The sequence below is a fragment of the Alligator mississippiensis genome, chromosome 2, assembly GCF_030867095.1.
Source record: "Alligator mississippiensis isolate rAllMis1 chromosome 2, rAllMis1, whole genome shotgun sequence".
NCBI classification, from domain to species: Eukaryota; Metazoa; Chordata; order Crocodylia; family Alligatoridae; genus Alligator; species Alligator mississippiensis.
This window is the reverse complement of record NC_081825.1, coordinates 155,810,653-155,837,133: the sequence shown is the minus strand read 5'-3', so window position 1 is coordinate 155,837,133 and position 26,481 is coordinate 155,810,653. Positions and strand designations below refer to the sequence as shown.

The window sequence follows — 26,481 nt, the reverse complement described above, 5'->3', positions numbered from 1 at the left end:
TCTTTTGGACCCTTTCATGAGAGCTAGAATTGTGGAGGAACCTGTCTCTTTAAGTGCATTAGAATAATCCTGATCCCCATTTGAGCTGGGCTTTTAAAGATCTTGTCCTTTTAAAACCAGAATGAACTTACATACGGGGAGATACCTAACTGTAGTCAGAGGTCTGAGATGCTTTATCTGCCTGCCACGTAAGTCAGAATCTGCAGGAGGGAAAGCCCTGAATGTAACACAAAATTTAAATTTCTAAAAAGCAGGAGATACAAACCTAAAGTATACACGACATCTTCACGTATTGGCAGAAATGGCTACAGGCAGAGTGAAAAGGACTACCATGGATCTAGGGATAACTAGGTGGGCTAAGGGTGGAGCTGAGGAGGTCTGGATTAAGGAGTGTTAAGTGATGGTTTGAAGACTAATTTGGTGTAGAACTCAGATACAAAACCTGGAAGTGTGAATCCTTCCATTTAGCTGTCTCCTGTGATATATGTTCACAGCAGCAGAAGATATTATAAAGTAGGGGTCAGCTTTTTACCTGTTTATGCTAACATATTTATGGAGTAATGGGACAGGCAAGGAAGGTGAATGGAAATGGGGGTGAGGGGTGGGGGTTGGGGCTATGTTTTACAGAGGATGTAGAAGAGGAATTTGGAGGAGACAGAAACAAACCGAAAGTTAAAAATTAGTGTAGTCCTCATACAGGTGGTTGAGGTAGGGCAGGGTAGCACCTCAGACAGTGGTGACATGTTGGGGGTACATGGGGGTCCATGTGCACCCCCTGAGAGTGCTGGTACACCCCCTGACAGGCTGCACTCTCTATTTAGGTAATGGGGGGGGCAGGTGGAAGTACCAGTGTCCCCCATGTGAGCACCGGCTGGGGAGTGGGGGCACTTCCGGGAGCGCTATGGCCATTTCTGGGAGCACCGCAGCTGCTACCCAGTCAGCGTGATTGACTGCAGGGGAACCCTCCCCCCCAGTCAGCGTGATTGGTCGCAGGGGGACCCCCCAGTTGACGAGATTGGCCATGCCCCCCCGGGCACTGACTGGCCACTCAGGTGGCACCAGTCACCCGTGACCTCAGAGACCAACTGATTCAGAGAGGCATGAGCTTTCTTAGGCAACACCTTTGTCAGATGCTACAAACGAACTGGCATAGAGTGCACTCATAACATTAGATAAAGCAATAAAAGCTCATGCCTTTCTGAATCAGTTAGCTTCTAAAGTGTTACCCTGCCCTAGATTCTGCCTACAACTGCTATGTAATAGAGCTGTCAACATTCTGGTCGTTTGGAAAAAAAATCTTCTTTATTTTACATATCACCTTTCTACTGATATTCCCCAATATATTTACTTGAATCCAAGTTGCAGTATTTCTCCTCATTTAACATGAAGGAGAAAAAGCCTCATCCTGTATTTGAGTACCAAGCTGGAGCCAGAGCTGGTTTTGCCACCACTGCTGCTTAGGCACAGTTGTTTATCAGTAGGGAAAGAGATTTATGGGGGGAGAGCATGGGGGAGACTATGCAGTGTGGGAGGGAGTGAAGAGATAGCATGGTGCCAGGGAATGCTCAGGGAAGACCACACAGAACAGGGGGTAGGGTAGCACAAGGGAGATGGCACCACAGCAGAGAAGAAGCTGCAATTCTGGCTCTGGCCCCAACCTGGTCAGGGGCTAGAGCTGGAGCCAGAAATGCTACAGGGTAAGGGGGGGGGGCAAGTGGTCAGAGGACAGCAGGGGGGCAAGCAGAAGGGGTCAGGTATAGGCAGCAGGGTGGTAGGCACCAGATGGGGGAAAAGTGGATGGGGGCAAGGCATGGGGGGGTAAGGGGAGATGGTTAAGCTGTCTGTAAACCCCCCACCCTCCTTAGCCTCCCATACAGCTGCTTTCCCTGCTGCAGTGGGGGTACGGTGGCGGGGCCTGAGGGGAAGGTTAAGATGACCATCCAATAACTAGATTCTATACATGAATCTATCTAAGTTATAACTTAGAATTTTGCATATATAGAATCTAATTATTGGAGGTTGTCTTAAATTTGAAGTCCTCTTGGATTCAGGTAAATACAGGAGGTTACAAAGATGAGTGGCAATTATTATCCTAGTGTCAGTGAAAGGGAAATTGAGGCACAGTGAAGTTAACTTGCCCCAATTTAAAGCTATATTGAAAACAAACTGGATCTCAAAACCCTGATCTCCATTTTGGGTGGCTACAAGCTAATTCATACTAAGTTATTTTTTAAGTAAAAATAGTGCAAATTAAAAACATATATATACTTAATAATTTTAATTTTTTCTTTCCTTTTTCAGTGGAGAAAATATCATAGAAACTACAGAAATGGAGAGGTGGAAGGGGCTCTAAGAAGTCATGTAGTCCACCCCCCATTTCCCTTGCTTTGGAAGGATAGGGATAAGTATCCTTAGACTAACACTGAGCATAATTTGTCAGAAAGTTCTTTAAAATTTCCCAGTAAGGAGATTCTACAACCTCCTTAGAGTATTTCAGTACTTAATTGTCCTTGTAGTTAGAAAGTTTTTTTTTTCTAATATCTAACCTGAATCTTCTTGATGTAAATTAATTACTACTTGTCCTCGATATTAAGAAATATTCATTCTCCTCTTTACAACAACCGTTTATCTGCTGAAAGGTTTATTATGCCCTTCTTCATTTTCTATTTTTTTAGATTAAAGAAAACTAGTTTCCTCATAGTATCTGTATTCAAAACCACAGATCATTCTTCTTGCTGTCTATTGGATTATCTCAAATTTGTCGATACTTCCTTAAAATGTAGTACTTCAGAGTGTCCACAAAAAGCTAAGGCTTCACCAGTTCTGTGAACAGTAGAGTATTCACCTCACATATTTTACAAATGACATTCCTGCACCTGTCTTTGATGTAGAAGCTGTATTCAGTATTTAATATACAAATGTATATGCACTGCTTAATACATTACAATGTTAACTGATTTATAGGGATGCATCTACATGTGCATTAAAGGGCTCCAATACACATGCAAAGAGCCTGTCCTGACATGCTGGAAATCCAGCATGTCGGAGCAGACTTGATTAATTGAGTCTGCTATAGCATTGAAACTGACGTGCTTCAGCAGCCTTCCTCATCATATGTATCAGCATTGCTGTGCATCTCCATGTTGAAAAAGTGGTGATGCTGTGCTTTGAAATAAAACACATTCAGTAAGCTTTAGTTCAAAGTGCCCCACTGCCATTTTTTCAGTGCAGGGACATGTGGCAATGGTAATACATGTGGGTGTTTTTAATTACAGCAGCTCACTAATTAAATCACCCATCGACATGTCCCACAGCACACACAAAAATGCCCACTGTGCCTTTTCTAATGTGCATTCAATCAAATACTTCCAACGTGAGATACTAAATTAATGTGCATTAGGCTGTGTTAATGTGCAGTAGTGCATTTCCATGCTTTTTAGTGACGCTTAATGTGCAGTAGTCTATTTCACTGTGCATTAGCATTATGTCACAGTTTCTACATGAAGCTTTAATGCTCAGTAAAATAATCTACTGCACATTAAAGTGAACATGTAGACATGTCCAGTGTGTGGTCCAATATAACCCCCAAATTCTTTTCTGTAATATTGCTAGCTAGCTGATTATTTTCTTGTTTTTGTTTGTCATGACTGGTCAGTCATCTCCTTTAAGAAGGATGGTCCAGTAGTTAGGGGATTAATCTAAGACTTGAAAGAATATTCAGTTCCCTGTTCTACCTCACACATGGAAATATTGGCTAAATGCAGACATTTAGAAGGGTAAGTGGGAGGTTAGATCAGGTTCAAAATGGTCACCTGATCTAAGCTAGATCAGAATGGGGGGACTTGTGGGGACAAATCAGGGGTGTGTGGGGGACAGGAGCGCAGGTGGTATCTTCAGGGGTGATCAGTGGGATTAGGGATGCAGGTGGCATCCACAGGGGAATAGGGAAGGGCAAGTGGCATCTGGGAGGTTGTTGGGGTCTGGGAGGGTTTGGCAGGTTCAGAGTGGCTCTTGAGGTCTGGGGGGGTTGGGGGACAGAGGCTATTTTTAGCCCTGACTCCTGCCCAACAAACCTATATCCCCATCTCTCCCTCCACTGGGACTTACTTGCTCAGCTTCTGACAATGGCAAATGCTGATAAAACTGGGAGCACCTGGAACAGTGTGTGGGATGGGAGATTGGGGTGGGGACTGGCTCCTCCACTGGGGGTGGGGGAGGTGAGGGGCTGGGGAGCTAAAAATAGCCCAGTGCTGGGGTGTGAAAAGCAGAGCCCTGGGGCTGGGGCCAGCACTGGGTTTTCCCAACCCTGGGGCTGTGCAGGTAACTGTACAGAAGTTGCAGGCTCTGATCTAACCCACATCAAGCAAGTCTGATACTACATTTTCTAGGTCTATCTTAGACCAGATTCCACAATTTTTAGACCGGTCCATGTGTATGAAACTTCTGCACACTTATGGGTTTAGACTGATTTCTGATAACTGACACCAGGTTTGAGTGTAAGGTTTGTATCAGGGTGAACTAAGCTATATTGGGTGGCTATTTTGAAACCAGTTTAACCTCCCCCTAATCCCCCTAGAAAGTCTGCATTTAGCCTATTGCCTCTTTGCCTTACTGTTCTCCAGCTGTAAAATAAGGATAAGAGCAGCTCCTTAATTCACTGCACTATTATGAAGACAAAGATTATGAAGTAATAGGTGGGTATATGTTGTATGCATAATAGGTGAGTATATGTTGTAAGCATCTTGCATTGTTGTAACTATTTTGTTTACCTCTAAAAAACATAAAGAAAACCTTTAAAATTAATCCACTACACAAAAAGCATTCATTTCATTTTAATATTTAATTGTTAAAAATACGGCAAAAATAGATTTTAGGGAATGGTAAGGGATATGCAAATTTGTCAGTTTTATGCCTATAGCTTCCCCCCTCTCCATCTTGCTTAAAAATGTTCATGTTCCGACCATTTTTTTCCTGAGCCTATAAAATCAAATAATGACTTCAAACAAAAACACACTAACAAAGAAACAATTTATACTGATCTCTTAAGTATCCATCCATAGTCAAGCCTAGACATTTGGGTTTAGGTTTCCAGGCAGAAAATGAGACTAAATTGCAGTTCTAGTGGATTATTTCATAGGAGGTAGTGAGGTTCATGATGTATATAGCAAATAGCCAGGTTATTCTGTCATGCATTAATCCTTGTGATGATTTTATTCATTCACCAATGAAATGAACACATCTCCCAGTCTTGCTTTAAATTACAGTCATTTCACTGAACATTTTTCTTCATGTTTTTGGGCTATAAAAATGCTTTTTTCCTGATTCACCTTGATAGACATGAGCAACAGGGAGAGAGAAAAAACAAGAAAAGTGGAGATTTGTAGCTGGCTTGAGAATTCTGTATTTTATACAACAAATAGCCCCAATAAAATATTTAAAAACTCTATGAAATATTTTAAAAATAGTTTAGCTGTGACACGTGTGGCAAGAACAGAGTACCTGATGGTGTGCTATATTATAAAGATTTTATTATGGCACTTGTTTGAATGACCTCACTTATTGCTTTGCTGTCATTTAAAATGTATGTACAGGAAGCCTTTGTACCATACTGCTATATTACGTATGTATATTTTACACACAAATATAGATAATATGTTACTTACTGATCCATGCCTAATTGCAATATGAACATTACAATCGCAGGAGATGGCTGAGAAATACTTCTCATTTTTCATACTCTACTCCTGGACTAATATAAAGGAGAAGCATGTTTGCCAATCATGCTGATAACATGCTTTCAATGCACTATATGTGTCCGGTGTACGTTGAAGTTCCCCCTTCATGTTACACATAAACATGGATTTTGGTTTTCTCTGATTTAAAAAAGAATCCCCAATTTTCAATTAGAAAAATAACCCCAAATCTATATTTTTCCATGATTAAAATGAAACATCACAACCTCTCTCTATATATATTAGCAGTGTTTCATTAATTCATGGGAAAATAGGGATTTGGGGTTACTTTTTTTTTAACCAAAAATTGGGGTTTTTTAAAATCAGAGAAAACCAGGATTCCTGCATATAAGGCATAATCAACCAGGTAATCACCCCTTAAGTTGTGACCCAGCTACACGTTCAGTCAATTAATGGCATGATGAAAAAACCCCAATAAACTACAAAGTTATTCCACAAAAAATGTGGAATAATTTCGTAGCTTGTTCTAATCATGCCACTAACTGAATGTACAGCTAGGCTGTGAGGGACTCCAAGCCACAGGGGACCAGCACCTGCTTCCAGCGCCACAGCTAATAAGGCTTGCAGTGGAAACAGCATTGTCATGTGCAGAGCTTACTGCAGGGAGAATGCTGCCCCCATGCAAGCCTCCTTGGCTGTGGGGCTCACATTGATTTCAGCATCTTTGGCTGTGGGGGTCTCAGCAGGTGCAGTGCGAAGAATGGTGTTGCCACTGTGAGTCTCCTGAGCGGTGGGGCTCACAGTGGCAGGAGCATTCCTTTGTGTTGCGCCCACTGTGAGCGTTGCAGCTGACATTGCTGAATGGCTTGCAGTGGTGGCAGTAGGGCAACACTGCTGTGCCCCTCATGAGGTGCAGGGCTTGCAGCAGGGCAGCAGAGGGGAACAATGCCACGGTTGTGAGCTTCTCACTTCAGGAGGCTTGCAGCAGGGATAGCATTCTCCCTGCTGCCTCTGCTGCAAACCCTGCAGCCCACAGTGCTCACAGCAGAGGCAGTGTGGGAAATGCTGCCCCTGCTATGGAGTTTGCTAAGCCCTGTCAACTGCAGGGCTTGTAGCTGCAGAAGCCAGTGGAGGGGGAGCCTGGGATTGTGATCCCATGCATGTGTAGGATGGCAGGTGGTGCTCATTATATCCCATTGCACCTTTGTCTGCATGTGTAGGGGGGCCTTAAGAAAAAATGATTTTTTAATGTTTTCAGTGCTGGACCTGAAGGTGTTTACAAAGCGAGAACTGGAAGGGTGAGAAGGATTCATAGATGGTAAGGCTGGAACGGACCTCTTAAGATCATCGGGTCCAGGCCCCTGCACCAAGCAGGAAAGAACTGGGAGTCAGGTGATCCCAGCAAGGTGACTGTCTAGTCTCCTCTTGGAGATTTCCAGGGTAGGTGATTGCATCACCTCTGCAGGGAGCTTATTCTACAGTCTGCACACCTTGACTGTGAATAAGTTTTTCCTAATGTTGAGCCTGAAACGGTCTTCCAGGAGTCTGTGACCATTACTCCTTGTTTTCCCCTTGAGGACCCTGGTGTACAATTGCTCACCAAGCCCTTGATGTACTCCCCTAGTGTAGTGGTAAGAAGCTACCAGGTCACCTCTCAGCCTTCTTTTCCTCAGGCTGAAGAGTCCCAGATCCCTCAGCCTTTCCTTGTATGGCTTGCCTTTTAAGACTGATCATATGGGTGGCTCTTCTTTGGACTCTCTCAAGCTTGTCCACTTCCTTGTTAAAATGTGGCGCTCAGAACTGGACGCAGTACTCCACCTGCGGTCTCACCAGTGTTGAGCAGAGCGAATGCAGGCATGACTGTCAATATGGGGCATGAGGAACAGCACTGCATGGGAAAAGCAAAACAAGAAGAGGGGCTAGACCTATGGAGGTAAAAAGTCAGAAATAACAGAGGGGAGAGGAGCCCTGGATCTATTATTAAAAAAAAATAGATTCACTTAATAAGATATTTAGCACAGCCATCCTTGAAGCAGCCAGTGTTTTCTTTGCTGTCCTTTCTCTTTATTGCACATTCATTTACTGCTCCTCTTGTCCATCCAGTTCTCACCCTACATCATTTCTCATTATTTGTTTCTTTAGCTATACTTAAATACTTTCTTCTTTTTTCCCCATAAGTCTTTGAAGGTACTTCTATTTCTTTGAAGGAGCCATTATTACTCTGTACAACTCTGTGGTGAAGGTCAAATCTCAAAGGCAGGTTCAGCTTCTGAAACAAGGACTTCAATTCATATTTTACTCTTTATCTTTTTGATGTGTGAGTGTGAGGTACAGAACAAAAATGGGAATTGTAAAGGTAGACCACCTGTCACTGCCATATCCATGAGTCAGTTGGACACCTTAAGGTTTTTAAAAATCATCCTACATATTCAAGGCCAGATCCAAAGGGGATGGAGTGGTGTGATCGCATCCCCTTTTTAGACCATGCTGCCATGGGAGCAGCAGTTGGGGCATATTTAAGTCCCTGAATCAGGTAAGAATTCCTCTTCACTCCCCTCCATACTCAGTGGCATGTTTTCTCCCTTTCCCATCCCCACCGGATGCTGCTGCTGTCCCCAGCTGACCCAAGGCAGAAGATGCTCCAAAGATTTTCCTGCCCCACGCCATTTGGGCTGTGTTAGAAGCCAGGCTCAACCGGGGACAGCAGCAGTGGTGGCAGGTGGATTCCTCCTCCTTGCTATTCCCATATCCTGTTTTAAAAATCTTGGCTCAACCTATGTACACATTTATGTATTTAATACTGTGAAGCAGATGCCAAACTATCTTGTATCTAATAATATTTTCCTAGAAGATACATTTATTTTGCTATCCTATTCCTCAATGTTTCTGGTAGGCCTTTCAATACCCAGTATTTCCAGTTTACAATTTACTTGAAGATATGAAGAGCCACTCAAATGCAACCTTAGCACTTTCACAGTTCTTTAACTCTATAGTCTGTTGTCTTTCCAGTTTCTGTATACTTATTCAATTGGACAAAGTCAACAAGCAATATATAGTCCTCATTTCAATAAAATATACAATTTCTATATGTAATAATTAGCTGAGGAAAAAAATAAACAGATACATGCTGCAATCCACCATTCTGTATCCACTTATTCCCCCCCCCCCTTGCTCCTGACTGCATTTTCAGATTAACTCAAGCCTAAATGCACATAAGTCTGACTTGATAATCATCCTCATTTTATATACAGTCTTTGGTACATTTCACAACCCTTTTGATGCAACTTTAAGTATTCTTCAGAACATTTCTCCTGAATTTAGCATTGATGCTGTAATATTTTAAATCAGGAATTGTCAAACTTTAATAGCAGGGATTTTATCTTTTTAGAGACATTATGGTGTGGTCACCTCCTATACTAATTGTTATTGCATAAATCAAATCCCAACTCATTTCTGAGAAAATAACATATTTTTGATAAGTTTAGCAACTATTTTGTTGAAGTGATATTAAAAGGAATACTTAATGTATCCTGGCTGATTTGTGAATGCAAAACAGCAACTGAAAACAAGGAGGGGAAGCCAAAATTAGCAAGCAGTTTCTGGATTACATTTTGGGACTATTATATTAACACAATTATATCTTGCAACTTCCAAACAACCAATATTTTAAAACAAGCCTGAAGTTGTGTCAAATATTTCAAATGTAGCATATCTGTCAAACTCTGCAACCCAAAAGTATTTTGTCAAAGTAAGCTCAAACTCTGGCAAGGTTTCAGGGAGGAGGGGTACAGAACACAGCTTGTGGCATGGACCACTTGTGCAGTTTAAGACAGACAGGACTGTTTTGTTCCATAAAGATGATGAAAGTTATTTTGATCAGGTTTAAATGAGATTCAGAGATTCATAACTATACTGGCATTATTATGCCCCCCTGCAAAATAAAACAGAGGGTGAAATCATGCTTCATATAAGGCAATAGAGAAGACTCTCAATCTCAATGGAGTCATGATGTAACTCAAAAGACATCCACAGAAAAATGTTATAATTTTTAGAATAACTTCCATACTAGTCATATCCAGGCAAGTTGGCTTGCCTTGGCATTAATACATTATGTCACAACCAACTTGGTTAATGTAGAGGTTAGCAGATCATTGGAGATGCTGGGAAACTTCTAGAACTACTTTTTGATAAACTTAAATTTTGGGACACTGGTTCTAATGGGTTTTTTGCAACTTTCAGAATATTTTATGAAAAAAAAGAACACAGTGGGTACAGGTTTGGTTTTGTGTGGGTTTTTTTAAAACCTAAAATAAATGCTTTGTACTTACTAGATGATTTATGTACTTTCACTCACGGTTCTCCAGTATTTAATCCAATCTTTTAATTCATGAAATCTCTCAGGAGAATCTTCTACTTATGATTGTTTAATCTACATCTAATCACCTCATCTTTTTCTAGTTTTTTAGAGATAAAAACTGCATGCACAAATGGGAGAACAATGAGGCAGGTGTTATTAGGTATGTCTGAGTAACTTTAAAAGATTCTTAAGTTAAAGATGATATTTATCCTGCTTAATATTTCACGTACATTTCTGTTCCTTTATATCGGGGTGGGCAAAATATGGCTCACGCGCTGGAACTAGCCCATGGAGAAGTTTTGTCTGGCCCGTAGCAGGTCCCTCTGTCCTACCAGACCCAGGCACCATCTAGCTGTGGCACATCCTGCCACTCCCTGGACACACAGCAGGGATGGGGCAGCTCCATGGCTGGGAGTACCTTTCTAGGCAGACCAGGTGGTGACAGGTTCTTCCATCTGCTACTGCTGCTGGCCCCAGCCCCATGGTAACAGTGGGGGACCCATGCCAGAGCCCCAATCCAGTCCACCCTGTGCCTGCTCCAGATTCATCTGCCCACACTAAACAGCAGCAGCAGCAGTGCTGGCCAGGCAGAACCTTGCTCAGAGCAGGGGAAAAGCAGCCCCTCCTCCTCACCACTAACTGGCACTTCTGGCTACAGCCACCCAGAGCCCATGCTGGGCTGCCCTGTGGAACCTTTGCACTGCCACCACTTCCCCACAATGCAGCTTGGAGGTGGCAATGACAGTGGTGGAGCCGCAGGGTATCCAGCAGGAAGTGCCAGATAACGGCAAAAGGAAGGGGCTGTTTTTCCCCAGCACTGAGCAACAGTGTCTACCTGGCCAGCACTGAAGCTGCTGCTGCCCCACCACTTGGTCTGCTTATAAAGGCAGTCCAGCTGCAGAGCTGCCCCAGCCCTGTTGTGTGCCTACGGGGAGGCAGGATGTACCACAGGTGAGCAGTGCAGAATAGCATAGCGCAGCCTGGGATCAGGGCTATGGTGTGGGTTCCAGCTAGTCCACTCCTGCTGGGGTGAGTCTGGAGCAGGCGTGGGGTAGGGCAGGGACTGTGCACTGTTGACAGTGGTGGGGAAACACTGTAGGATATGCGGGCTTTGGCCTGTTGAGGTGTGGATGGGTGCTGGCCAGCTCAGGGGGGCATGCACATGGAGCTCCCAGGCACACCCTACCACAACCACACCCTTCCCCCACATACACACACAATCGCACACCTCACAAACACTGCACCCATCCACAACCTCCCCCATCTCCCCCACACACATCCCTGTGCACCTCTGGGGGGGAGCCATGCTCAATGATATACACACCCCCCATCACACATACACACACACCTCCTCCCTTCACATACCCCATACCCACCCTACCACAAACTGCCCATACTCACCCACATACTCCTCCCCATGTATTGTGGATATGCGGTTTGTACTGGGTATAAGAGTAAGACTTCATTTTGACCTATCATGCAATGACCTCTATATACATGATGGAAATACACACAAAATCAGGACAACAATATTTTCAAAAAAATAAAACTAAAATATATTATTGTGTATGTTTGATTTTTAGTTTATAATTTGTTTTTTTTCCAGTTCCGAAAAGCTCCTGGCATTCAAAGTTGAAAAGATCACAGATCAGAATTTAAAGGGGGGAAAAAAAAACAACACCAAAAGGACTTAAGGCAGTGCTTCCCAAACTTTTCCTCAGCATGACCCCTCACTCCCAACCCACAGCCCCACCAGGTGCCCCTCACTCCTGATCCACAGCCCTCTGGCCCTGCCAGTGTCCGTCACTCCTGACCTGCATCCCCCCATGCCCCCCAGAGCCAGGGCCCAAAGCCCCCTGCCCCTCCCCCCAGCAGTGCCTCAGCCCTGGCTGCTGCCCAAGCAAAGTGTGAAGCCCAGTTGCTGCTCCTTGTCCCCTCCCCCATGGGAGGCATGGCTGCAGCAGAGCTCATGGGGGGAAGGAATGATGCAGGCTGGCTGCTGTGGGCTGGGGCTCCCTGCCCTGCTGACTTCCTTTTAGGGGCTCCATGGCTGAGCAGGTGCGACCTGGCATGGGAGGGAGTGCTGCACCATGGCCACCAAGCTGAGGTATACCCTGCTCGCCCAGCAGCAGTGGGGGTGCAACTCTGTGCCACTGCACCTTACCTTGGCGGCTATGACAGTGTGGCGGTCCCTCCTGTGCTGGGTCCTACCCATTGGGCTGTAGACATGGCTCCTGCCTGGAGCTGGTCCAGCCTCATTGCAGCCCTTGCCCTGCTGTGGGCTGAGAAATCTCATGACCCCAACAACTGAAGTTGTGACCCCATTTGGGGTCGCAACCCACAGTTTGGGTACAGCTGACTTAAGGCATCTCCATAGCTTTGGTTGGAGTACTTGGGCACATCTACACGTGCATTAATGAGCTGTAGTTATGGCGTATTAAGTTTAGCACCTGTAATAACAAGTACGAACTCAATGTGCAGTAACCAGCACTACTGTGCAATACTGCGGGTGCACAGTCTTTGAGTGACACTAGCATGCAGTTTACTAAGTCTACTGTGAATCAGCACAGCTTTTGCCATGACATACTGTAACTTCCCATGGCGTTCACTAGTATGTCTGGCTCTTGTAGATCTTTCAGGTCTTGCCATCTCTTTGGGAACTGGATAGCTTGATGTTGAATTATTAACCTTGGAAGGCTTTCAGGGACTGTCACCTGCCATGTGTTTGATAGAAAAGAAGTTTGTTATCGGGAGTAAGGTGTTATGTCTCGCCTTCCCTGGGACCCTCTTAATTGTGCTTGTCCGCCTTCCCTATTTGGTAATGCTCAGCTGTGAGTTCTAAGCAATGTAATATAGTCATTTTGACTTGCTCATAATCATAGGCCTCTTCTCTGGGGATCGCCTGATACGCCGCTAGAGCTTTTCCTATAACTAGGGACCCTAGGTAGGTTGCCCACTGCAGCCAGTCCAACCCCATTTGTAATGCCATCCATTCAAATAATTCTATATACACCTTCACATCATCTTCTTTTGTCATTTTATGCACATGGAAGGTGGTCCAATTTCACCACATCCATTCTTGCTGTTGCTGTTGTTGGACCTCTAATACTTTAGTAATGGTGTGTAACATCTGTGATGGCCAGAACCAGAGGGATTAATAAGCAATAAATATGTGCTTCTTAGAGGCATTTGGTATTTTGCCTAAACAGGTAATATTAGTTAATATAAAGCTTATAAGTTTATAAAACACAAATGTAACTTGTCTGTCATAAGTTTAACCAAAATTATAAAATTAACTGTTTGTGGAACTGACTGGGCCCCATAGGCAAAGCTGTAGCTGTAAAATTAGGTGACCTAATGGTTTCTGCTCAGGGTTCAGCTTTAACAATAAAAATCTGGATCCAAGTGCCTGGCACAACCAACACCTTCCAAAAGCACATCCCAAGAAAGCATATTCAAAGAACACCTAAAAGAGGTTGGGGCTTAGGTGGAGCAATGTCAATTTCAAGCCTAAAGGTGCTGCATTATAATTTGCTTATTGAATAAACCCGAACCTAGGTAGTAACCTTTTATGATAATTTTTAACACCTTTCATCCCATAGGGTAACAGATACAGGGCAGTATTGTGAGTGGCTCTAAAGCCAACAGATTAGCATAAGACTAGGTATAAAAAGCACGTGCATCAGGTGGCCAGCAGGAAGGACAGAACAGAAAGGTCATTTCTGTTCCATGCCCGGACCCTGCACTTCCGGTGTGAGTGAGGATTGGATCCTGATCAGGGGATCGTCCCCGGTAATCCCGCTGACAGCGTCGATCGGGGACATCTGACTTCGCTGAAATCACTTGATGCGTACCTGGCATTGAGGGACTATTGATAAGTTGCCAACCCATGTCTGTCCCTGTTGTTTTGAACAGCCCAGTGGCTAATACCCTCACAGTGCCCAGTTGGCCTGCGACAAAATTTATCTATCTGTTGTTATTATCTGTTATTATTATTTACTATTAGCTCTTTAATACTGCATTATCTACTTATAGCATTTATCATTCTGTTAACTGTTGTGTGTGTGTAAGCTATAATAAATTTGCCTTTACTTCACTCCCAACTTTGCCTCCTCAATCCAAAACTGAACCAAACAGCCCAGTTGGCCTGTGATAAAATTGATACACTAATAGTGCCCAGCTTGCCTGTGACAAACGTCTGGCCTAACAACTCGACCTGGGGCATTAGATTTACCTCCATTTTTATATCAGCCTCCAGGGTTGCCCCTTCCTGGTTGTTCCCAGACAATGTTCCAATTTGTAGCTTCCTGTGGTGTTTATTAGTATGTCTGGCTCTTATGGATCTTTTGGGACTTGCTGTCTCTTTGGGACTGGACAGCTTAATGTTGAATTATTAACCTTGGAAGGCTTTCAGGGACTCTTACGTGCCATGCATTTGATGGAAAATAAGTTCATTATCGGGAGTAAGGTGTTATGTCTCGCCTTCCCTAGGACCGTCCTTAGTTCTGCTTGTCCAGCTTCCCGATTCGGTAGTACTCAGCTGTGAGTTCTAAGCGATGTAATATAGCCATTTTGACTTGTTCATAATCGTAGGCCTCCTCCCTGGGGATCACCTAATATGCTGCTTAAGGTTATCCTATAACTAGTGTCCCTAGTGGTCCAATCAAGCCCAAAGGCATCTGGGATCCACAATTCTGCTTTAGGTAAGTACCTTAGTTCTCACGGGCTTGCCTCAACCCCAGGTGCCCCTTCCTGGGGCAGTCACCACTGCTTCTCCCTGGAGCTCTCTCCTCCTTGGGGCTCTTCTGGCCCCACTGGAAGTCTCACTTCTGATCTCCCCTGCTCTGATTCTGTCAGAGCTTTTATCCCTTCCTTGCAGGGCCAGGTGGTAAACCCATGCTGGGATGCCACCATAAGGCGGGTCCATGCCAGGGCTAGAGCTGATTCCAGCTCTTCCTGGGCTTACTGTTTTTTTTCCTCTTTCACTGCTGCAGCATTTTTCCCCGCCATGGTTTCACTGCTATCAGACTTCCGGTTCTCGGTAGCATCCCACCAGCTTGGGAGTTTTCCTTTCCAAGTAAGTTTTCTCTCGGGGCATTGCCCCTACCACACACACTCATATGCAGTAGAATTAGTCTACTGTGCATTTAGCATCTTGTGTAGACATGCCCCTTATGTGTTTAAGTTTAACCTGTAGTTTACTGCTTTGATGGATCAGGTCCATGGTGCTGAAGACTTAGCAGGTCTGAACTTTAAGTTCCTTAACCACAGATAAATATGTTTTTTAATGATATTTATAAACTCTGTGTTTGAAATATGTCAGAGAAGCATAGAAAGCAACAAGAAGTTCCCACTGATCTTAACAACAAAACACTCACTGATGTCAAATCAGGCAAATACTTCATCCCATATGTTAAATGCACACCTGTACTTCTGCCCCTTCAAGAAGGTACACTTCTATAGATGACTGATGTTTTATTACACCTAAGAGATCTTCACTGATTTCCACAATATAATATTTTGCCTGAAAGTTGAATCTGAAAATATTTGTTTTGTTTTATTTCATAGAACTACTGTCCCTGTCTGAATGATAATTTGCCTTAGATAATCTTAGTAGAATAAATTGGTTTACTTACTTTCATTTTTGTCAATATTAATATTTACCACATTTCCCTGGCTCTAAATTAAAGGACGTTAATAGCAGAGGGACTAAATCCTTTATTATTATTATTATTCAGGGAAGAGATAATTTAAAGCAGACTGGAGAAACTGATATTAGTAATAACAGCAATATTACCATTCTTGTACATTCTGTCTATAGTATTCATTTCATCCTCAGTTTTCTGGCTTTTAAAAACTCTTTCCATTTCTTTCATATAGTGTATTGTTTTTGAACACCAAAATAAGGCATTAGGTGCCTAATTTTAGGTACATTATTTGGAAAATATTGGCTTCTGATATTTGGTGTGTAAAATTAAATGAACGTAAATTAATAGTGGATCACATTTTTGCAAGACTTGAACCACCATCTCTCTGACTAACCACACTAAGCCTTACCAATTATTAAATAGAAAAGGAAAATAAATATACCTCTAGTGCACATTTTTCTTATAAAGTGCGGCTCAATTGACAACAGAACAGATAAATGAGTTTTCATGAACCACAGTTTAAATATCACAGGATTTCCACTGGTTGCAGTTATGATTGGAAACACATTCCTTTAAAAACAAATGAACAAAAAAATCCAGAAAACCCATTGGCATCTATATTCCAGTGTCAACCAGTATATGAGGGGTGTGGTAAGGAGACTAAATTTGCCATGTGATGCATTTTTTAACTTTAAGTGTTTTTTTTTTATCCCACCTTAATTAGGAACACGAACAATTATTTTATGTGTGAGCATATGCACTAGCTTCTAAGTTGCTAAATGTTCATAATGCAATTCTTTGACAGAAGAATGCTCCCTGACAAACTAACCGAAATGATAGCCAAAAATAACATTACAGAAGCTTGCAGCGAGCGGGTAGTGTTGGGTGCGAGGACCAGGGGATCCAGGATACTAATTTGAATTTTTTTGATAGAGGACATTCACTGAACACTTCTATTGCAAGAAAATTATACTGATTCAATTTAAAATTTGTATCAAGCAAAGTACAAAGGCCAGACATTGCTGTTGTGATGCTATTTTGATGACCATCCAAGTACAATATAACCTCATAAATCCGGATATCAACAATCCAGAATTATCAAAAATCTGGCACTTTTTAAAACTACACTCCACTAGGGACTTGTGGCGGCCAGTCCCGGAGCAGCGGAAGGAGAAGCTTGCATGTGGCGGTTGCTGCCGCCATCCACCACCCTGCACCGCCGCTTTGCGTGCAGCCACTGCTCTGGAAACAGCCACCACTACCCTCCCCCTCCCACCACTCCGGGATCAGCCGGATCTGGTTTAAAAAATCCAGAATTTTCACATTTCAACTGGTGCTCGGACCCGAGCATGCCGGATTCTTGAGGTTATACTGTAGCATTAAAGAATAATAATAATAATGACAATAATAATAATAATAATAACAATAATAAAGTAAATACAGTTTTGTCTCTTCATAGTTATTTATTCTATTACCAAAAAAAGCAACAGGTAAGAAGTACAATTTTCTCAAACAAGATAGACAACAGTAAAAGCAGGCTGAACTACAATATTGACAGTGACTTCTAGAAAGCTATATTTTAAACTGCCACAGGGTAAGACCCAAACAAAGAACAACAGGGAAGGAAATGTGTGTGTTAACTGAGGCCCTACTCCTCTGATATCAGTCCTAAGCCTAGATAAGTCTTTTCCTTTGTAAGGAGGACAATAGAAACCACAATAGAAACAAGTGATAAAATGCAGCAAGAGAAGGGAGACCCCTGAACCTGTCAAGTTAATTATCTTTTAGGGACTTGAGCAGGGTGGAGTTACACTTAGGCACCTAATGAGTGAAACTGGTTCTGAATATCCAGATGATTCTTCTTCAGATGACAGCATCTGATGAAGTGAGCTCAGGCTCATGAAAGTTTATGCTATATATTTCTGATTTAATTTGTCTGTAAGGTCCAACTCTACCTTAGCTTCTGCCAATCCATGTTGGCCATGGACAACTCTTAAGCAAGATTTGAGTATGAAGGTAGCTTAAAGCAGTCTTTCTACTTCCCCATACTGGATAGACTGGGATGAGCCAGTACCACCACTGTGAATGGCCCAAGAGACTGATACATCCCTTGCAGAAGCCTTATCAAAGTTTCTTTCCCCAGGCCAACCCCTTAACTTGAGAAGCCAGTGGGAAGAACAGCACAGAAATCTTTATGCTGGCTCTCTATCACCAATGTTTCCTCTGATTCTGGTATGACCCTCACTTGATCAACAAAGAGGCTTTATTCCAGCAGTGCGATGCCAGATGGACATAAAGCAAGGGAGATTTTGGCCCTAAAAACTATGTTATTTCACATACTAACATAACTCACCCTAAGCTAATCTTTAATAATTTCTGAGCACAGCAATTTGCATCAGACTGCATTCAGTTTGGCACAGTAGCTGGAAGGCAGCTACTTCTTATGTACCGTTTAGTTTTAGCTAGGAAATTGTAACTAGCAGGCTACTTAGTGTTGCCTTCCTGAGTTAGTGCAGCTGGACTGCCTAATTTATTAAGAGCCTATAAAAGAATAGCTTATAAGGTGTTTAATTCCCAATTTGAAATGAACTTTATTGGTAACAATTATTTTGTGGAAAATTCCCCATTGAAACTTGACTCTACAAGAGTTCACTATGTTTTGCATTCTTGGTTAAACTCTGTAATTTTTTTTTCAAAATCCTTTTTAGTTGCTCTTAGTCAATAACCTATTAGTGGAGAACAAGAGGGAGAAAAGTAGTATTCCTCTAAATGGAAAATGGTCATGATCTCTGCTTACCAGCACAGTCACCACACGCAGAACCACCCCACGCATGTTATTCTCCAACTTTCTGTCTGTTAGTGACCCATTCAGACCTGTGACAGGATTCCAGCAGCCAAGCTGAAAAATAAAATAGAATTTGTCACCTCATTGCCCATAAAATTTTGCCAGTCATTCCTCTTATGGAGCTTGAAATGGGGGCATGCCACACAAACAGAGCACCTTCTGGAATCAATGGGATGGAAAGTTAGAGGGGTTTGTGCACAGATTCCTTTTTGAATTGCAAATGAAGCAATTAGAGATATCAGTTTGTGCTTTTAAATACCAATGCACAATGTATGACAGCATCCTGGGTTGTGGGGAATATTCATTGCTTTATAAGAGTTCAGCCAGGACTTTTGAATTAACAACGAGCATTTAAAATGTGAGGTGGCTGTAACAATACCTATATCTCACTTCCAGTGATACACTAATTGGGAAAATAATGGCTAACATAATTCCAGCATGGTGTCTATTACAGCACATCTCCCTTAGTCAAATTTTGATGAAAGGAGTTACATTATCTTTAAGTATACCTTATACTTTGATGAGAAATAAATGTAGACATTTTAAGCTAGGTTAACAGTCCCATTGAGAAATGATTTGGGGTGGCGGGGGGGCAGAAATCAGCAGATGCAGATGGGAAAAAACTATAGTGTCTGGAGGATTTTTAATGGATAGTGCAGAAAAAAAACACTACATTTACCTAGTTGCAGAATATTTACCTATATTTATTAGGCTGTTATGGATAGAGGCTTTTCCTAGGGTATTGCAAAGATTAACTGCTTTTTTAATCTTACTTCACAAAAGGTATTCATCTATAATTTATTTGTCAGAAAGCATCATTGGCTTTCATTCCTAGATAATGACAGGTGTGTTTCTCATGCACAAAGTATCTGTGCCTCATCCCCTTTTAGAAAAATAAGTATACTCGTTTGTTAGCATTCCTGTAAGATTTTTTGGAGTGCTGCTTTCTTTTGAAGTATTATGTACCAAGATTACCAAAATCCAATCCACATCCCTATGGACATGCTCTAAATGGCTTCAGGGGACTTTGAATAAGAGCCTAAATACACTGAAGAATCTCCTAGGAGTCATTTCAATGCACTAGAACTGAGTTAGTGCTAAAAATCACTGGCTTAACCTGGTCATCAGTAACAGTTACTCTAGAGGGTGTTTAATGAGACTTCCCCTCAAAGAAGTCAATCCATAATCTACTGGGGACAGCACTATAAAGTCTGTGACATTGTAAATTAATTGTAAATGTGACATTGTAAATTAAAAAATGAAGCCCTAGAATGGCAAAGCACTAGAACAAGCTTCAATGGCCAGGCAGTTTCAAAGAGTGCGCCTGTTGACTGTCAGCAAAGAAATTAATAGGCCAGAAACTGTTCTTTGTATAACAAACCCTTATGGGAAAGTTCAATAGAATTGACTGGACAGTTGTATCTTTTCCATGATCCTATACAATTCTACAGTATGATAGAATTTCTATAGAAATGTTAAGGTAACTTATAGAGTTACAACAATGTTATTATAGATATACACACTCTTATATTTTTATATACATACACACACAGACCATGATATAAAAGTTATTAAGTGAAATGGTAGAATTTAAAATATCATGCTCGATCATATAGGCTTTGAGGAAAAGCTTTAAGTATTTTCCTTTAAGCAAATTGTCTAGACATTTTCTTAAAGACTGGTACCTTTAAGGATCAAAATCCGTTGTTGGCTGGAAGACAGCTTAATCTTATTCTATTCTTTGAGAAGAAATCTAGTTAGTATCTTTGGAGTAATGTCTTTTTATACTCTTATGGACAAAGGATGGAATTTTAAAAAATGCTTAGCACTAACCCAACTCTGCTGCTACTGAAGCTATGAGAATAACTGATTACAGTAGGAGTCTAGCTGAAGCAATGCTGAGAAGTTTTAACATGTCACCCTAAATATACATATTATTCAAATGGAGAAAACTTTAAATTCAGAAGCAACATTGACCTCTTAACAGTTGTGGCTTTTGGAGGGAGAAGCAAAGAGAGAGTCCCATGAAAATGAAAAGTGAAGAACCCAATGTGTATCTTGTTAGGAAATCAGGAATTACTTGTTTTGCCAGTAGTTAAGTAAACCAACAAAACAAACAGACAAAAAGCTATATAATATAGTTAGAGATGGATCAAAATCAAGGGTTAGCTCCAGCCCATAGAGTCACTTCACCCAACCCAAAGAGCTACCTGAAGGGCCTGGAATTTGGGGGCAGGGCAAGTGGGTCAGGGCCTGCTCCTGAATTCCTGGGAATGAAGCCCCAATAGGCACACATGGTGGTAGTGGGGTGCGAGTGAGGACTGTGTTAATTCCTGCACCGCTACTCACCCTCACCTTGCCACCAGGTCTGGATGTGTGTTAGGAGGCTCTTTGTAGTTCAGATCTACCCCACAAGGAGACCTGCAGTCCAGATACAGCTCAGGAGTGCAGGTGAGCTGCTCCTGCTCTCTCTTAAAACTTAGTTGTTTATATGATTATTTATATTAACATACCTTGACTATTCTGTTGCATCTTGTGTATTTACTGTTTTTCAATATCACTACTGTGATAGTAAGGAATGTCCAACAATCAGACTGAACTGGAAACACATACTTGCTAAATCATGTTATTACTGACAGCACAATTAATGGGTTTAATTAAAAATATTTATACAGATGTACACATTTTGTTGTAAGATAAATTACTGTTACCTTTTGAACAAGTAAAGCAAAGTACTTGATAAAGCCTACATTTCTACATTAAAAAATGATGGGAAATAGTGCTAAGTGCTAGGCTCAGCTGTAAAAGCACATTAAATTCATTTAGCGATATGTCATTCTTAATTACATAAAGAAACTACTTAGAACTTAGATCCAATTAGCATATCCAAATGTATTGAAAATCTAATTACTATAGTTATTGTACTGTTCTTGCCAAATGTGAGACTGCATGAAGTTTGTGTAGAGTCTTTGTTCCCTTTTGAGGTCAGCAAAAGTCCATTTTTAATTATGTTCATTAATGTGTACATTTTTATATAATTATATTTCCAGCCCAATCTTTTCTAGGATTTATTAAGCAACACCACAGAATTAAGTATGGCAAGTTTATTGTAGGTCTAATATTCCTATTACAAAGGTATATTTTGTTTTCAATTATGATAATTTAATTTTCAATTCAATTAGTCCTTTCATACAGCATAGCCATGCTCAAGATAAATGCACAGTCCATTGCCAATAAATGTAATTGATTTCAGGTATGGAGTTGCTTACTCAAACAGCGTGAAAATTAATCAACTTATATTGACAACAATTTGAATGTGTCATTGTAGCAAGATACAACATACCCGCTTCTGAAACAGTAAAATATAATACCATCTTCTGTCCATGCTGCTGAGATTTTCCTTCAGCAGTGCTTCTGGCACCACCAATTTAATAGAACATCTATTACTTGTATGTGCTTTTTTTCAGTCCTGTTCACATTTTATTTGATAGTTGAAATGATAGCATAATTTAATGCTTTATTAAGTAATAAAGTAATATGTTAATTTGGTGTTGATTTATATAATAACAGCAGATTCAAATATATGGGTGATACAGTGAACAGTGTATTCTTCTTTTGCATCTGCAGAAGAATTTATGAGGTTTCTTTCATTTTTCTTTACAATAGTCACTCTGGTACACAGGGAGAATGATGAAGGTTTTTAAACTTGTCAATATTCCACTTCCTTTGATACCTGATTTACAGTTTCTTTTCAAATCAAGAGCCTTGTAACATAGCACCTTCTCTTCTCTACTCTGGTTATTAAAACTGGCTTGTTTCTTTTATTTTGCTGACTGCAATGATGATTACTCTTCCTCTCAGAGACTATTTATTCATCAGCCATGGTTCTTGCTTCTGAGTTTTTCACTGTGGAAAGCTTGTGATTGTGAATCTGTTTAGATAAGTTACAATTTTAGGATACTGATCAATATGGAACTTGGAACACTATTAAATGTTAAATAGTCTCACAAAAGAGCCTCAAAGTCCTGCACCTTTTGTCTCCTACTCCCAGGGCTGGATACAGAATATAAGTATTACTTATGAATACGGTGAACTCCATTAAATAGTCTTAGGGACACTAAGCCTCTCTTGGCATGGAGCAGAAGTAGGCTGATAACTCTCACATTCAGGTATGCCTTGTTTAATTACACAGGGACTATCATAAATAAATAAATACAAAAAATAGACCCAATCACTCTGACATTAATTATAACGGTTTATTTTTAGTTAGTGCCTCCAACCCCAAAATATGCTTTAGTGTTCTAAAAACTTAAATATTGCTGGGTTTTTGGTTGTAGCCATGTTGGTCTAAGGATATAGGCAGGCAAAGAATTTTTCCTGCCTAAAAACTTAAATTAATTTAAGAAACTATGTAAGTATTACATACAGCACTGTAATACAGCCATCTCTGAGATTAAATATAGCATGCACAACAACAGTTGAGGGTAAAAAGCAAGGTTAGAAGTTGCTGGAGAATATACCAGCATCACATCCATTACTGGAATTTAGTCAGAACATCATGACTAACATCCCTCCTTTCACGTGGTGTTTCTTCAGATTTTAAAGGTCAAAATGGTAAGACCTAAGTTTCTTGATGTCAGCAAAAGATGACATTTGTGGTAGCACAGAACCCCCTACATTCATACTAAGGAACTATTCCTTTACCAATTCAGAAGAAAGCCATTACCTACTGATTCATTAACATCACTTTCTTCAGCACCCACATATTATATTTTCTGGAATACAATGTGCCTGCAAATAAAGCATGTACCTTGTTTTTGGAAGGCCAAATGTAGAAAAAGAAGAGTTGATTATCTTTCAAAGCTCTCTTTATACCTAGCTTCTTCCTTTCTCTCAGATAAGTCTATTCTCCAGGAAATACCCTCATCTCCTCCACCCCTCCCACATAACAAAATTATTTGGACCAAAGATATGACTTTGGCTCTCTTGCTTTTAGCACCATTACTTATGGTATAGGAAAAGAACAAACAATCAGGACATCCCTCTTCTCTGGTATTCCCTAAATGATGAAATGACCTTTTAGGAATGGCAACCACTTTTTCCCTGGCCACATCCTGAAAATCAAAGTGGGAGCTCATAAACACTTGTATAAGAAGGTGCAGGGAGAGGGGGTGTTCAGTCAAGAGTTGTAAGAAAGGCCCCTGTAACAGGTGCAAAACTCCAGGGGTGGTTGTGACACCCCTGATGGTCTTATTGAACCTGCTGAGCTCTGGTCTGGTTCTTGGATCCGTCCCCTTTTTTCTCACCTGCCATGCCTTGATGTACTTGGTTAATTCTAGAATGGGAGGCTTCCTCAGGGCCTGAGTGAGGATTGGTCTGTCTTCTTGTCAATGGATTTCACTGACCTGGATGAGGGGGTAAAAAGCCCATTGGCCAAGTTTGAGGATGACACCAAGATATGGGGTTGTGCAGACACACCTGCAGATAGGCTGCAGATACAAGCAGACCTGGACAGGCTGGTATGTTGGGCAGAATGGAAAGAGATGAGGTTCAACATAGAGAAATGCAAAGTGCTGCATCTGGAAAGGAAGAACCCCCAATGCACCTATAGGCTGGGCATCGCTAACCTGACCAGCACTACAAATGAAAGGGATCTGGGGGTAACAATAGACACCAGCATGAATATAAGCTGACAACGTGACACGGTAGCTGCTAGGGCCAATAAAACTCTGGCATGCATCAATTGCTGCATCTCCAGTAATTCCAAAGAAGTGATTCTCCCACTTTACTCAACATTGGTGCAGCCACAGCTGGAGTGTTGCATCCAGTTCTGAGCACTGCACTTCAACAGAGACATACTAAAGCTCAAGAGGGTCCAGAGAAGGTCTGGTGCCCTGGGGGAAAACTAGAAACAACGGCCACAAACTCCTGGAAGATAGTTTCAGGCTGAATATCAGGAAAAATGTCTTTACAACTAGGGTGTCCAGACTATGGAACAAGCTTCTCCCAGAGGTGGTGCAATCATCTACCCTAGAGGTCTTCAAGAAAAGACTGGACGGTCACCTGGCTGGGGTCATCTGACCCCAGATGTCTTTCTTGCTCATGCAGGGTCTGGATCTGATGATCCTTCAGGGTCTCTTCCATCCCTATGATTCTATGATTCAATGGATCCCCTTCTGGAACTCCACTAGCCTTAATCTTGTCTTCCCACTGAATTGGCCCTCCTGGCCCATACATGCTCCCAGGGCACCGATTGCCATACGGAATATCCACCTCCCCTACAGGCATACCCATGCCTTGCAAGTGTTAGCAATCCATTGATTCAGGGGGCACTTGACCCCTATCTCATCTCATAACTTAATGGAGTTCTAAGTCCCTTACATCAATCTTGGCCCTGTCTCTGTCTTTCTTTCTCTTGCTCACTGGCTGGGCCCCTGGCCCTGATTCTTGCCCTCTGGGTCTGTGCTATAACTTGCACCCTGTCCAGGCAAGCTCCAGCCTGACATGCCTTCTTGGTACTCTGAGACTTCCTATCCTCCCTTCTTAATCCCATCCAGCCCACCAGTTTAAATGCAACTAAGAAATAAGTCCTTTGGCCATAATATAAATTCCTCACTGGGCCTAAAACCCCAGACCTCAGCCCTTTGGCTGATTCACAAAACTTTCCTCCTACCTTGAGCCAAATTCCGTGCATCCTAGGGTAGCACAAGTATCCTACAGGAGCTCCTCTGAATCCCTTCTGCTCTGGAGTTCTTTCCTCTGTTGTCTTCAGGATCAGATTGCCTCCCTATCCACTTCCCTGGGGTTTCTCATCAGGGCCTGCTGACTGGTCTCTGTGGCAATTCACAGGTGCTGCTCTAGCAGCCCTGTGTTGCCTAAGCTAGGCTCTGTCCTACTAACCTATTGCACAATAGCTAGCTCTGCAATAGGCCCTCCCGCCCTTTAGGTTTCTAGCTGTCTATTCTCTTTCATCCAGCTCATTCTATTTTCTTATATTAAGAAAAGAGTAACTCCTGCAGCCAGTATAGAAAACAGTTTAGGAATCCACTGGCTGTAGTGTTACTCTTTTCTTAGTGTGCATAGGCAGAATTTCTCTTCTGTCTACCCTCTTGCAGCTAGCCTCTGCTCCACTGCCTGAGCTTTATCTTCAACAGTTTTTCCCTTTAAAGTAACAGGAGTCCTATGCTCCCTGTTACAGCCCCTAACAGCTTAAAGAGGAAAAACATTTACTTTTTTATAAAGTCAGGCAGTGTCCTGGGTTTTGTATGATAGGTAATCTGGGATGCAGCACCCAGAATACACAATAGTGAAACAAGAAGTGGTATGAAGAGAAAGAAGATGAATGACAGCTAGCAAGTCTGCTGTTAGTGAGTTCACATTGACATTACATTTGGGTTCATGTTATCACCTGGTTATTAGATCAAGGAACAGCAAAATCAAACCAAAAGAAAATCAGCTATATCTTTCTCAAAACATTGTAATATTTTATTCCCAGAAAACCTTGGCTGCAAGCAAGCACCCTACTTCTAGCCCTAATAAGATTTGTAAATATCACATACACTGAGTCATTGTACAAGGAAAATGAGCTGACTGAGTTTTGCATATTTGTATGGGATCTTGATAGCGTGAAATAAATTCATATTTGTAGAAAATTTAAATACAGTCACTTTGATTTTTAATTGCAAATGCTTGGCTCTGATCTCATTAAAACTTTTAACAGTTTACAAAGATGTCTATTAACCAAAAACATTTACATTCTGATGAAAATCAGGTTTTATATCTGAACTTTACTCATTTCATGCTGTGGCACTACTATATCTTTTTGAAATCAAAGAGGAACAACATCCAGACAAAGTTATTACATTCATCTCACAATTGATCACAAATGTATAGGATTGTTGTATCATTGCAAAAGCTTTGATCAAAGGTGATCAGTGA

General features: G+C 41.7%; 1 protein-coding gene across 5 annotated transcripts in view; it reads right to left on the bottom strand.

Annotated features, from left to right (window-relative positions):
- The window catches only part of GRID2 (glutamate ionotropic receptor delta type subunit 2), a 1,388,363-nt gene that overhangs the window by 305,878 nt on the left and 1,056,004 nt on the right, over positions 1-26,481 (bottom strand). For all 5 annotated transcript variants that reach the window (XM_019488092.2, XM_019488089.2, XM_019488090.2 and 2 more), the window contains one exon: positions 18,496-18,597. In XM_019488092.2, coding sequence (XP_019343637.1) covers positions 18,496-18,597 — 102 coding nt within the window. The remainder of the gene's footprint in view (positions 1-18,495; positions 18,598-26,481) is intronic.